General features: G+C 43.1%; 1 protein-coding gene across 6 annotated transcripts in view; it reads right to left on the reverse strand.

Annotated features, from left to right (window-relative positions):
• Positions 1-15,090, reverse strand: part of sdccag8 (SHH signaling and ciliogenesis regulator sdccag8) — a 51,234-nt gene that overhangs the window by 10,306 nt on the left and 25,838 nt on the right. For 5 of the 6 annotated variants that reach the window (XM_054799322.1, XM_054799324.1, XM_054799323.1 and 2 more), the window contains 3 exons: positions 12,064-12,191; positions 9,236-9,344; positions 6,228-6,359 (listed from right to left, as the gene is read on the reverse strand). In XM_054799322.1, the coding sequence (XP_054655297.1) occupies positions 6,228-6,359; positions 9,236-9,344; positions 12,064-12,191 (369 nt within the window). Of the gene's footprint in view, positions 1-3; positions 4,060-6,227; positions 6,360-9,235; positions 9,345-12,063; positions 12,192-15,090 lie in introns of those variants that run through there. The other variant, XM_054799326.1, reaches the window with a different exon arrangement.

Genomic DNA, 15,090 nt, shown 5'->3' on the forward strand with positions numbered 1-15,090 from the left:
CACACACACACACACACACACATATAATTCAACAACTGCTTGCATAGCTCATGCCGCACATGGCCCGCCATTCCTCCTCCAGACACGCACCATCCTTCTTCATGGAGCCCATATGGCCCAGTCAAGCCTGTGGATCTACACACACATCTGCGCATATATGTTACACCATACACACACACACACACACACACACATAGTGGATATGTGTGTGTGTGTGGTGCTAATTGGTGAGGCGGGCGGCGAGCAGCTGTGAGCTGACTAAAGGTTGCGTGGCGCTCGCTGCAGAAGAGAAGGCCGAGACGTTTGGAAGACGAGTGAGAGAGACAGAGGAAGAGGAGTGATGAAGAGCGCCCACTGGACACAAGACAAAAACACAGTTTCTTCTTAAAATAGATCTCTTAACTAAAAAATAATAATAAATAAACTAATAAAAAAGGCTGCACTTTCTTCTGTCTGGTCTGTCATTTTTAGCATTGAGTTCTTCTTAACCTGAACAATAAAATGTTTTTAATGTACTGTCATTCATCTTTGTCAGTCATCATTAAATATGAGGAGTAAATGTTTCCATTAAGTCCCCATTTGCACTCATTTCATGTTTAGTTGGTGCTTATTTTCTCCAATGCAAGATAACGTTCAGTCAGGGAGAAAGCCTGGAAATGTGTTTACATTTGAGCATTTGTATTAACGTGGTCGTAGTTTAGTATTAAAACACCAAAGACAGCTTTCTGTTTATTCCGTCCAAATTACATAACAGGGAAATGATAACGGGAAAGAAAAAAAAAATATTATTTGCGACTGTCTGAATTGAACTTTAGTGTATAATTTCAAAGACATTTATGTTTTCTTTCTTTCAAGGACCAACCTAGCTTTAAACTCCTGCTACAGTCCTAACATTCATTCTAATCTATTCAGAGCGTACTCAAATTTGCTTTGAATTTCCCTATTTACAAAAAGATACTTTATTACAACGACACATTGAAACATGTAAAAAAAAATACATCAAATGAATACATTTACAACTTATAAAATAATTTTAAAATGTGCTTATTATTAATATTATGATGTACAACTGCAACCTGATAATAAGCATTGTAACAGTGTCACTCAAACGGCATCATATCGGCTGTCATGAGCACAGTGTAGCGTAAGGTTTAAACCGCAACATAAGCTACACTGGATACGTGTCTAGTTTGCTCTGGTTTAAGAAGACAAGTTCATTTCCGGTCTAATATGTTGCCTTTAATAATCATGTACAGTAACAGCCTTGGTGGCGCTTCCCCGCTCCACCCCCCACCTCCTCCTCATCTCCACCAGCAGCACAGAAATAGTCCAAATAAATAATGAAGTGTGTGTTACAAAACCCCTGTGTAGTTTGGCAGGCTCCTCGGCCCGGTAAAAATACATCAAGCTGATTTTCCAAATGTTTCGCTCCGCTCTTCACGCCACAGATTGCAGGGGAGGGAGGGGAGTGGTGGGGCGCTGGATGGCGAGCCCGCACACACGTTGACTTGTTAGCGTGTACACCTTGAAACGCCTCGGCTGGCGCGGTGTGTTCAGGGCCCGCGGGGGACCAAGCAGCAGACAGCGGGTGACGCTTAGGGGCGCACACAGGATGGAGATTCATGTGTGCATGAGATGTGTTGTTTTAGCAACACTATAAATGCTCTTACATCTTCTCAAGAAACAATTCTATAGAAAGTACACTTGGATATACTTTAGATTAGTCAGTGTACAGCTTGTATAGCGGTATAGATTTACTATCCACTGAAAATGAATAATAAATATCTGGCAACACGCGAGTAGCCACGATAACTGTGTCTTGGCTCCAGTCAAGCCTGGTGGTGGTCTGGGGCTGCACGAGTGCTGCCGGTACATATTATTTTATATATTTAGTGTGAGCACCATGGTTATCCACCACTGCCTTAATCCTCTTGGACATACAAGTGGTGCCACAGGTTGTTCCAAGAATCCTCTTCCACTCCTCCGTGATGACATCACTGGTGGATGTTAAACACTTTGCGCTCCTCCACCTTCCTTCCTTCAAGTGATCACTCAACAGGGTTGAGGTGTGGAGGAGACATACTTCACCACTCCCTCACCTTCACCTTCAGCTTCCTCAGGAAAGCACTTGTCATCTTGGAGGTGTGTTTGGGTTCCTTGTGTTGGAAAACTGCCACGCAGCCCACTTTCTGCTTCACACCGTCACAGTACATGTTGGAATTCATCTTTACTTCAATGAACAGCGGCACTCGTGCACATTCCCACCAGTGTGCGTGACTGTAGGCAAGGCACAATTATCTTGGTATTCATTTGTGTTGCCAGGTATTTAGGCTGTGTTGACTCATTTCATCGATTTGATCAACTACAGGCCAATAGGTTTCCTTCCTGTCATCTATTCCAATTTGGCTTCAGAAAACCACCCAGCAGAGACTTCCCACGTTGGTTGTTGGAACAGTTAAACGACCTCCTGACAGAGGAAATGTCGTTGGTTTGAACCCTGCGGCTTATACAGCAGTGTGGCTAATTTGTGTCTAAATTCTAATCCTGGGACATCTCCTTTACTTCAAAACTACTACTAACTGTTGAAATATTCTGCCACTCGTGAGTCAGTGAGGAAATGGTAACTCTTTCTTTGGCAGGAGCCAATCACGAGCTATCAGTGCTCTCACAACACGCTTGTCAACCCATTGGAGTCGCAGGAAGTAATTTTAGATAAAGTATAACAACATAACAGTCTGACTCACGGTGACATCTTACTAAGAACACTAAACTCATCACGCAGCAATTTAACCCTCAAAAGGTGTACCTAATAAATATACACACATGTACCAATGGGAGTTTACAATGAAACAAACAACTCTTTAAAAGTTTTCCCACAATGCATTGCGTCTGAGCAAGGCATTCATTGGGGCACTGCAATGACATCAGCCTCTATCTGGGCACTGGGCTCCTCTGGCTCGCTCTGGTGGACAGAGGCAGCTTTGCAGCGCCATGTTTCCATTTTCAAAGGTTTTACATCAAAAGCCTAAAATCAGATGACAGCATTGTAAGATTTTAGCCAAATTTAGTATTACAGATTTTGCTAATTTTATCAATTTCAAATTTTGAAAACTGATTTTTTTAAGTGCCCCAGTGGACTTGCAGCCAAAGCACTAAGTGACTCCATAAGTCAACTGCAGGGCTGTAGCAGATCCACCACGGCAGCCTCAGATGGTGAACTGTAAAGCACACTCTGTGTCATAGGGAGCTCATGTCCTGCCCATTTCAAGTCTCTGACCAGTTTTAACATAAAAAAAAAAATCAAAATCGTGGCTGTGTGAAAAACAGCGCTGTAATCACGTTTCAAATGTTTTATATAAGCATGTGCCGATCGATCGGCGATTGACCGATCCTCGCGTATGAAACCAATCTTATCTACGTCTGCAGGTCTGAAAGACAGCCACTGTCTTTGATGGCATTGTGTGACCAGCCTTTTTCGGTCGCGGTGCACTTTATTTTTGCTATGAAATCAGGTCTGCAATGTAACCTGTGCTGCAAATTACAGTGTGTTTGCTTTTAAAATGTGACAAAAGATGAAAGAAACTGACAAAATAAGATTGGAACATTGAAGGTGTGTGCTATACAGTATTGGCCAAAATTGGAATCAGCAGGTCAGGCCTTTACCAGTATATAGTACCATGTATATAGTTTCCACTGCTGTGTTTGTATAAGTATGTTGTTGGTATCAATGTCCTTTTTTTGATCACTACTTCATCTACTGTAGTATTTTAGACAAATACTGTAGTTCTTAGAAGTGCTGCAAATTAGCTCACGCTATAAGCACAGGGGGGCACGCATGGAACTGCTGCTTTTTCAGTTTGTCTATGTTGTTGTGTAACTACCCCATCAAATAAACTCAATAACTAAATAAAATAAAGTACATCCAAATGTACTTTCTACAGTATTGTCCCTTGACGAGCTATAGAATGTGATGGTGTACTACTTTTAGTGAGATACAGTATGTGCTGCCCAAACTAACAGGGACCTTCCCAAACATCCACACCTTGGCTGTAAAGAATCCTGTGTGAGAAAAAACAAGAACAAGAAAATGTGGTCAAGCGGCTCCAAAAGCAGAACTGAAGCATCCACCAGGAGGATTCATCCACTGAGTAAGTGTCAAAAGCAGAAAATAAAACTCACTAAATGCCAAGAGTGATTATCATAGTTCAGCTGGGGAAGAGGGAGGAGGAAAAAAAAAAAGCGAGAAGTTAGGCACCAGCTTCCCAGCCAATCCACGTTTGGCAGGCGCATTCCCGCTCAGTCAAACCTCCTGAGGACGCACAAACACAAGCACACAAGCCACACATGCCTGCACAACATTCGCTCTTCACCCTCCTTGACAAGCTACATTGTTTTCTGGGGGGGGCGGGTTTTAGGCAGCTGGGACACGCTAAACTTCTGCTTACGTGTACCCAGCGACAGGTTAACACAGGTGACAGGTGGGTGGGACACAACTTGTTTGTGTGTGTGTGTGTGTGTGTGTGTGTGTGTGTTATTGTCTAGTGTGATGCAGAGGCTGCTGCAGAGATCTTAAAGAGTGGAGGGGCAACAACACCCACACACACTCTGGGCAGCATGGGCAGAGGTAGGAGTCTTGCCAAGCACCTTGTGATGACTGACACACACACACACACACACACACACACACACATACTGTATATATATATATAGTACACGTACACAACGACTGAAATAGTAGTATTGTGGCCAACAATGGAATCACTTCAAGCCACAGCATCGTTTCCTAAATCACTTCTGGATGCTACATAGTTTACCTGCAGCCACCCTGTTTGCACCAACATGCAAACATATACAAGAAGTCAAATACCCCGAAGGTTGTACAATTTAGAATTTAAACTAAATTTGTGTGTCTCCAAGAGGCGCTACTGTGCACTTTATCTCCTTTTTTTTCCATCAACATTGTAACTCTGCACTTGTCCAGTGTAATAAATGTCATATATCACGTGCAACAACATAGCATTAAGGCGTGGACAGGAGGACACAAACTACAGTGTTAACGTCACAGAAGTCAGGAACCATAACCGTGTACTTTCTTATCGGCTATATGCACAAGAGCTCTTCCAAAAATGCACAAAGGGGCTCTTCTCAGACCCCCCCGTCAGCGGCACTAACTCTGTGACTTACAATATTGCGACGTATGTGGCTAACATCTTCACAACTATGGTCGGCAAAACACCGTATCACGTCCAAAACTCAATGGACTTCGTGGATAAGGTCAGAGACCTAAAACAGAACAAAAATGAAACTAGCCTACGCTGTAACCTGTAGGTTTCACACATGCGTCCATGGCCAACATAATAACGACTGTCGCTGGCAGGGAGAGGCCTCACTCCACTGTATCTTAAAGACTGTCGTTTTGCACCGCAGAAGAGTGATACCATTCTTGGTTGGGGAGTGCCGCTACCTTAGAGAATAATACTGCACCCCTCCCCTCAGACTACAGCTGTCCTAGCTAGTCTTTGACAACCTGAACAGTCCAGCTGCTATCGATTCGATGGCCTGGATGAATGACAATATTCAGACAACATTCAGTCAGTCAGTGGTGAGTAAAGTCGGGCTTAAACGCTTAATTGAGCACCTTGAACCTCATTGTGGATAAAACTATATCCCACATGCATAAAGAAGTAAATGGGTCTGTTTTTCTCCCACATCTGTAGCTGACTGATGGATAGATTTTAAGATGTGTAGTGTCCTCCGTGAAGTGGTGGGCAGACATTGTACATATACTTTACACGGGGTGGGCTCATTTAGCTAGGGGTGGGTGAGAGGCAGTATTATTTCCACCCTTCCTACATAACATCACAAAAATCCACAATTGCATGAGCGAGCGAGCACGTCTTAATGGAGCAAACAAGAGGGGCAGATGATAGATTTTTCTCACATTTGGTGCTCAAAACAGGCTCCACGGACACACATTACTATTACTGCATGACTAAAAAATCACTTTTGCATAATAGGGAACCTTTAATAAAACTCAAAATGTTATATTGTTTCTTAGGAGAATATCCATGTGTGCATAATTATTGGGCAACATTTTCTCATCTCACTAATTAGAGAGATGTACCGTTTAACCGTGAGAACCCAGAAGTTCTCAACAAGGTTTTGGTCAGGTGTGGATTATTCTTCCATCTCTGGAAATGTTTTCAATGACTGTTGTTAGTGTGTACCTGTTCTTCATGCACTGGTGCAAGCGTCCATGCTGAACACACTGTTCCTCCATGTCGGTGCAGCGAGCTCTCAGGCTCTTCACTGTGTCCTCAAGGTAGTGCTTCTCCACGGCCAGCTGCTCCACTTCTCTCCTACACAGAGCACAGTGCAATGTCAACTTGTCAAAAGAACCAATCAGGAGCCACTTTGATGGACTTCAAAAGGTCCAAAGGTGAAGATGTGACTAAAATGTACGAGTTCTATCTGAACCTGGAGGGCAACCCAAGACAATTTTTCTGCCTCGGCAGCACGGAGCAGCCCAGCACTGCGGGGGTCGGCCTCATCAGGATGAGTGTGTGAGTGCGAGTGTATGTGTGTGTCCACATCCACAACCGTCCAGCAGGACTTTAACCGCTACACTTGGCTTGGACTCCAGGAGCTCAAACAGCCAGAGGCCCACCACACAGCAACACTGCAGCTAACTACAAACACACACTCACAAGCGTGGATAAGAATCACAAACATTAAAGCCCATTCAAGGTGAATAGTTGCCTTACTTTTCAGATGTCTGCCTACACTTTATTTAGCGTGTGTGTGTGTGTGTGTGTGCATGTGTGTCCTGTGGCTGGTGAGGCCAGCGCGGTCTGGCACGGCCAGATTGGGGGCTGTCATGTGACTAATGTGCATCACAGCCCCAGCAGCTGACAGAACACTGGGCCCAGGGTCACTGTCATACACGTACAGTACACATGCGTGCACGCACGCACACACGCACACAAACAAACAACAACAGACACACTCATACACACACCAGATGGAAAGCCAGGCAGGCCTGCTGTGACGAGCAGTAGCATCAGGTTTAACAAGAAAACAGGTCAGGCAGGAAGATAGCATGTAGTGTGTCATATGTAGGATTGTGTAGGTAGCACACAGCATCTAGGTAGCATCATGTTGCATTTTAAGCAGTGTGTAGCGTCGAGCGAGCAGCCTCTATCATGTAGTAAGTAGCATCTAGGGAGTATAATGTCGCATTTTTAAGCTGCCTGTAGCATCGAGCAGAGGTGTGAACTTGAGGCACGCAACTTAGACTCGAGTCGTAAGTTTGATGACTTTGGGCTAGACTTGGCGGCAGCTACTGTAGCTAGCTAGCTACCGTTAACCGCCTAGTCTCTGGTCCACAGACTCCAAATGTGACTCTTTCTATGTTTTTCTTAACCATAGTAACATTTTGTGTTTAAAACAAACAAGCAATGCGGTCCGTTCGGAGCTTATTTTGGTCTCGCAGGAAAGCCACGATGGCTGTCACGCTCGTGGGGTCCGTGCTAACTCACTTTTATAAAGTGTCACTTAACAACCTTGCTCTCTTGTCACCATTACAATAATTATGTCTTGTCTTCAAAACACTATTTGTGTGTCTAAGTCGTTCAACATACACATGTAGTGTGTCCTGCTTTAAAATAGGAACGCTATCACCGGATCTTAACAGGTCAACGACCAGTAGCTATCCGTCTGATCAGCTGAGTAGCTCACCAAAGAATATTTGCTTCAACTCCTAGTATTTATTCTAACTTCAATTCAGACACGATGCCTGTATCTAATGACGTGATGGCAGTCACACAAAACACAAACAGCTCACCTCTACTTTCTTTTTGTTAAAGTGGTTTTAATAGTGCTGGTAGTTGGACACACGTGCGCTATCATAAACCTGGACACTCAATTTATCCTGTTTTATATTAAGCAGGACATATCTTTATAAGAAAGATATTTAAATTGTTATTTTAATCTGTTCATTGTGCTATTTTTATCTGAAAATATTATTAAACCATGAACTTCCCATGTATTAGTATTACTCTAAGACAGGCATCAAATTAAAATCAGGTTTGTGTCAAATAGTACATTAGTTTCACACAATTAAAGGCAAAAAAAAACAAAAAAACAACCTGCCAACAAGGTGTCCCTTATTTATTTTTCCAGAAGTAGGCAACCCTACCAGTTATTTTGCCAATTTAATTTTATTATCATTTAATATTTTTTGTTGCTGTCAAACTTGTGTTCCACACTGTAGCCCAGTAGTTGACAGTAACACGCAAATGATCTCGTTTGCCAATGCACCTTAACTCCTAAAGAGGAAGAAAGGAGACAAACACCAAAGAAGAAGGAAAGAGGGAGGTATTGGAGTTCTAATGTGTATGATATGCCACCAACGAGGCCTTCCAGAAGCCATTGACAAAAACTGGGTGGATAGACAGTTGTCATTTATAGTTTGAGTATTTATCAGTAATACACTGAAAATGAGAGGAAATGTGAATATTTACTTTGCAAGTCGGTTTCAGAGGGTGCCCCTAAAGTTCCTGCTTGCGCTCCAAAAATTTTAAGTTAAGGGCCACTGTGCTCCTAGTTTAAAAAAAAGCCATGCCCACCAAATTTAAAGAGAATTTTTTTTTGTAATATAGGTCACAGGTGTCTACGTTGTCACATGGGATATTTACCCAGAAAGACCCACTTGAAACCTTGCAATCTCACCTACACTCTGTGCTCCCAGCGTCACTCGTTAGCTCCAGTGAGATACAAGATGTTTTGTCCCCCCCATCGGAGTTCAAGAGCTGCTGTGGTCCAAGCAGTCCAAACAGAAGCTGTAATAATTCTACACTTGATCAAACTTAAGATTTGTCAGATCAAAACACGGTCGCTGCATAACACTTCAAAACATGTGATGTTAGCGTCTATTGCGGAAATGCACTACTTTCCGTTTTGGCACTCAAAGTTTAATGGGAACTTCTTTTAGCCATAAATTAGTAGCATCGTTGAAGCCGCAGGTAGCGGCTTATAGTCCGAAAATTACGGCAGTCATTTTCAGTGAATGTGTTGAGTAAAGTGTGTCTCCACTCCAAGTGTTCAAGCAACGTGATCGTTATTTTGTCATTTCCAGCAAGACAACACATGTTCTCTTTGAACTGGCCTTAGTTTAAAGTTTATGGAACACTGTAAAAACACAGTCACATACAGTATTATTTATTATTGTGATTACCGTCTGTTTCCTGTCACTTCCTCCAATGTGGCTGCCAGTGTGAGGCACTCCTCCTTCAGCTTCTTGATCAGGGAATTTTGGGAAGACAGCAGTACGTCCAGCTCATCAACTGCGGAGGCATGAGAGGGAACATGTCAGCTACAGTAAGGTGGATGGCCCTGGTGACCATGCACTGCTTCAGTTTAGAAATCTTCCTTTTTATGATGGAAACAAGTGTTTTGCCTCCCAGTGGACGTGTTGATGACATATACACACATACAGTATGCGTAGTTAAATATGTCACACTTCAAAACTATCACAATATGTTGAAAGAAGTGCTCAAAGGGGTGGCAATGTAGAGAAAAAGTAAAGTGCAAATGTGACAATGAGGTCAAAACAAGTTGGAGGAAGAGGAGTTGTTGGAGAGCGCCGTCGTTCTCCTCTCCGCCCTTCCCGCCTCGCCTCTTTAGGAACACTCCAACACTGGGCTTTCATCCCGCCTTTGAAAGCAGCCACGGTGCGCTATCCCAACATATGTTTGCTCTTCACAAAAAACACACACAAAAAAACAACAATGGCAGACGTTTTTTGGATTGAGACGATCGTCCACCTGCTCCGACATGCTGTTACCATCAGGGGGAAGCTAACAAACAAAAAGAAATAATAGTCATTAATAGGGGACAGTTGCGGTCTTTGAAAAGTTGCACGGGACGGTTCTATTATGCTTACAGAGGCAAAATGGGGTAAGGAAAATTTAAGGTAAGGTTGTATAAAAAAAAAAAATAATGTTGCAAAGTTATAAGTAATAATAATAATAATAATAATAACACACAAAGTCCAAATGCATAACATAAATGTTGAAAAATATTATTATATTCATATTATTTTATTGTAAATTTACACCATTTTGACCATATTTATTCCTGTAAAATGTAGATTTTATTCTCAAACTACTTTTTTCTCGTAAAATAATTTTTTGTTCTCAGAATTTTGCATTATTTTCGTAACATTACTGCTTGCACTACTCCACACAGAATACATATAACTTTACTCTTGTGAAAATTACGGCTTTACGCTGGTGATTTTTTTTTTTACTTTATTCTCTTCATTATGACTTAGCTATTTTTTGTAATATGAATTAATCATACTAGTAATACTTTTTAAAAAGAATGTTTAAAAAATGACTATATAAGTTCTATTCAGAGCTAAAACTAATTCATTCACTTCAGATGCCAGTTGAATTGTATGTCAAATGTGCCACTTAAGGGCCAGCAAGTCACCAGTGACGTTTGACTTTAACTGGCTTCAACTGGTAGGAAACAGACAGAGAACATGCACACACACGCACACACGCACGCACGCACGCACGCACGCACGCACGCACACAGACACACACTGAGCAAAGTTTGGCCAGAGCGGTAAAAGTTGCCATGAAGAATGCTAATTAGCCGAACAGGCTTTGAATGCGTCTGGCCGTGCGTAGGCCAAAAAGAACCCTGGGACACAGAAGCCCGGCAGAACTGGCACTGGAAACAAACAACAGGAAAAGCAAGCGAGAAGGGGGGGGTCGGATGGTGGGGGGATGTGAGGGAGGGGGGAGAAAAATATCTGATGTCATCTAGAGGCAGCTCTGTATGCATGTACTTAAAAAAAAAAGGTGGTGGATGGATGGAAGGACAAATGGATGGCTTGGAGAGCAAGAAAGCTAATTATCCTGTTCGTCTGTCGGCCGACAGGAAGAAGTGATGCGAGCGACCAAAGGACGTCCACTCATCCATCCCATCCCTTTCCTCGCCGTTCATGGTGTCCTGCTGTGCTCTGATGTCAGCTCTCTTTAGACAACATGTGTGCCGCCGCCACGTGCCAGGAAACAAACCCTTTGTTTACCCCTCCTCTTCTTCCCGCCAAGCAAACCTTCCCCGCTTCCCTTCCCCTCCCCTCTATCTTTGTTCCCACTACCTGCGGGCCTCATCATTGTGGAGGCAAACCACAGGTAAGTAAAAAGACAAAAAAAATAAGGGGGGATCCAGATGGTGCGACAGATGTGTGAGCAGTAGTGAGTCGGCCAGGCGCACCAGCAGGGGGTGCTCTGCTCGGATGTGGTCACCTTCCCTGCTGCCACTTATCTTGGCTGTTTGAGGTGACCGCAGCTCAGGGGGCTTCATTTTAAACCCATTACGGCCATGTCGCATCAAGGTGGAAACAAAGCCACACGGTGGAGCAGTGGTATTTAGCTGGCGGCCCTGTTTTGTAGCAACACCAGCGCACTCTTGTCAAATTGAGGAGCTTTCACTCGCATTTTTGCAATAGGTCCTAAAAAAAGAGAGGATCTTTGACTACAATTTTGTAGCAGGTCCTTAAAAACAGCAGAGCACTCCCACCACGTAGAGGATCTTTGACTAGCGTTTTTGCAGTAGGTCCTTCAAAACAGCAAAGCTTTCCTGTCATAAATAGGGTCTTGGACCAAAGTTTATTCAGTAGGTCCATACAAAAAACATCAGCGCTATCCTGTAATACAGAGGATCTTTTATTAGCATGTTTTTGCAGTAGGTCCTTAAAAACAGTAGACTGCTCCTGTCATGTAGAGGATCTTTGACTAGCATATTTTGCAGCCGGTCCTTTCTTTAACTCGAGGTTTTGCAGTAGGTTCTTAAAAACAGTACAGTAGATTACATCTTTGGCTCACATTTTTTGCGGTAGGTCCTTAAAAACAGTAGAACAGTCCCTGTCATACAGAGGATCTTAGACTAGGAGTTTTCCTTTTTAACATCAACAGATCCTTTGTGCCACACTGAGGCACTAAAAAAGTTTGGTATGTTTTTCGAGTCCAAGCTGCTGGAGTCACTGACCTCTCTGCAGGTGTTGCATCTCCGTTTTTTTCTGCTGAGCCGCCAGTTCGCTCTCCCTGTCACGCCATGCTCGGGCCGCGCGTGCCATCTTCTCCTCCTGTGCTTTTTCCGCAGTCTCTTTTTCCTCTCTTATGAGGAAAGACACAAAAAAGAACACTTAGGACATTGCCGATAAAGTGGCAGATGTGTGCTACTTTGCTAACCTTGTAGCAAAGACAACTTCATTGTCCATTTTATCAAGACATTGACAACTCCATCCTTCCAGCTTTGTGGGAACACTTTGGGAAAGGCCATTTTTTAACTTCCTGTAAGCATAATATTCATGAAGTCCCAATGCCTTGTTCCCGTGTTGAAAACACTTGATTGAATTGTAAAGATAACAGGATATTTGTGGTGGTATTAAAAGATGACAATGGATGTGAGTAAGGATGGCTTTAACACAACATTTGAGAGATGTCCAAACACAAACAGATGAAAATACATTTTTCCATGTACAGTGGAACCTCAGTTAGCATGTTTTCGAGTTAATCTTGAACATTTATGCCACAATTTTAGTCAAGAATCACGGCTTCAATGAAGGTAAAAGTAACCTTAAATGTTAATTTTTCCCTTACATTCATCATTTATATGTATTTCCAGTGTTCCCTCGTTCTATTGCGGTTCACCTTTCACGTATTCGCAGAATATTTTTAGTGCTTCTTTTTTTTTTATTATAGCGTATGAATGCTGTTACAGGCCGAGCCTGCCCCCTTTCGGATTGCATTGTAGGAAGTTCAGTGTCTCTCTCTCTCTTTCCTGTGTCGTCTGTCTGCACCGCTAGCTTTCTAGCATGTAACTGAATCTTCGGTTCGAAGGAGGAGGACTGCAACAGGAGGAGTACTGCAGCAATATGTTTTAACAAGAATACAAAAATGCTACAGCACAGTGGAACGGCACCCGGATGAAAAGGCACAGTCACAAGAGTAAAATATGTGTGAATAACTTCATAATTTCTTTTGTCTGACCTGGAGGTTGATCATTAAAATTCAAACAAAGGTTTCAACTTTTTTGAGAGTGTTTAAACAAGAGAGAAATGTGAGAAAATCGTATTGCCTGTCTGAGAAAAGAGTATAAAGCGTATGGTGTGGGGTTCTACAACCTTAAAACATATATAATAATTGTAAAAAAAAAAAAAAAATGAAGTTGGCTACTTTGCAGATTTCACTTTTTGGGAACCTATCCCTCACGATAAACGAGGGGGTATGTCAGTGGGATTTAGAAGGGCCTCAAAGTATTCCTTCCAACGCCCGACTATATCCTCAGTCAAGAAAAGCAGGCTTTGGAACATGGCCCATTAGTTAATAGATCAGTAAAACAGTGAAAATGAAATGTGAAAAGTGTAAATGTTTACTTTGCAAGTTGATTTTGTTGTGCACCGCTACATTTTCTGCTCGCTCTCCTAAAATGTTAAGTTAGGGCAGTGGTTTGCAGTGGGTTTTTTTCTACCATGCCCCCATCTGGGGGACAGAAGTGTTTCACAACCCCCCGATTTGAAATACTATTGACAAACTGATAAAATCTATTTATTAATCTGTACTGTACAAACTGAATTAGAAAGTGAAACCAGCAAAATGCAACAATGGAGAGCTGTGAAGCATACAAGCGTATTCAAGAGTCAAACTGCATGTTGAGTACAACAAATTTGTACATGTTGGCAGGTCTAACATTGAAAGTACTCCCTGCCTCTCACCCTGACAGTTCACCGTGCACCCCCAGGGGGACCCGCCCCACTATTTGAGAAGCTTTAGTTAGGGGCCATTGTGCTCAGAGTAAAAAAAAGTTAGTCTGGAGCCCAAAAGGTGACTGTAAATATAATTTACTTGACTTTAACAACACACACACACACACACACTTCAGCTATAATTCATTCAATGAAATCATCTTTATACACACCAAATATATGCTACACTATCACGCCTTACGCGTCATTCATTTTAATTCTACCTTCCATTTGTACAGCTATCAAAACAGAGCAGGTAGGAACGGAACAAAAGTGCATATCCCCCCGCCTGTCGTCTGTCTGTTTGAACCAAACTTTCCAACTCAACTAAGTCCAGCCGCATCCCAAAAACAGACGCACGCACAAAGACCAAAGAAAGGGAAAAACTACAAAGACAGAGAGAGTGAGTGAAGGGGCGGGGGGATGAGCTAACAAATAAACACAACTCTTCCTGAAGTCCAAAAGGCGCTAATGAAGAGAGAATTCTCCAGTTTAAGTGAAAACTTTTCTCCCCTGCAGCGCTTGGCCTGCATCTCCAAAGTGACCGCGTCTGTCTGTTCCATCCTGTGTGTGTGTGTGTGTGTGTGTGTGTGTTCTCCTGCTGTCCTGCTGTCTGGGGTGTGAAAGCGGGTGGCGATGCCGTGCAGGGGACACAAGGATACTGCGTGTGTGTGTGTGCGCGCACGTGTGTATGCGTGTGAGTGGGTGTGCGCGTGCGAGTGAAGGAACACCCGCTGAGCTTGAACAGCAGCCTGAGCCACCAAAGCGCACACCAGGGCTCAGCGGGAGATGGCGACCAGGCATTGCCAGCCATTTGGTCCTGCAAGAGGTTCCAGGGGGGCGTGTGTACTTTTGTGCGTATGTCCGACTGTGTGTATGTGTGTCTGTGTGTACGATTGAAGAGGAGGAGGAGGAGGAGGATGGGGCCTTCGCACCAGACCTGTTTACCCACCAATTAGCATCGGACACAACGCCAGAAAGTTCCAGCAGTCAGCAACAGAGCGGTGGTGGTGGAAGACGAGAAAAGCAACAAAAACAGAACGTCACCTCTTGGGAACATGCTAGAACTTTAACAACTTTTAAAACCCTTTTAAAAAGTTGCACACTCTCTCTGACGTGTTTCAGTGCATACTGTACAGCAGTGATTCCCAACCAGAGGTACACGTACTCCTAGTGGGATGTGAGTAAATTACAGGGGGTGGGTGGAAATAATTTCCAAGATGATAAGTAAATATTCTCAGTCGGGAAACACTGCTGTACAGTGCAGT

Source organism: Dunckerocampus dactyliophorus, chromosome 14 (assembly GCF_027744805.1).
Source record: "Dunckerocampus dactyliophorus isolate RoL2022-P2 chromosome 14, RoL_Ddac_1.1, whole genome shotgun sequence".
Lineage (NCBI taxonomy): Eukaryota > Metazoa > Chordata > Actinopteri > Syngnathiformes > Syngnathidae > Dunckerocampus > Dunckerocampus dactyliophorus.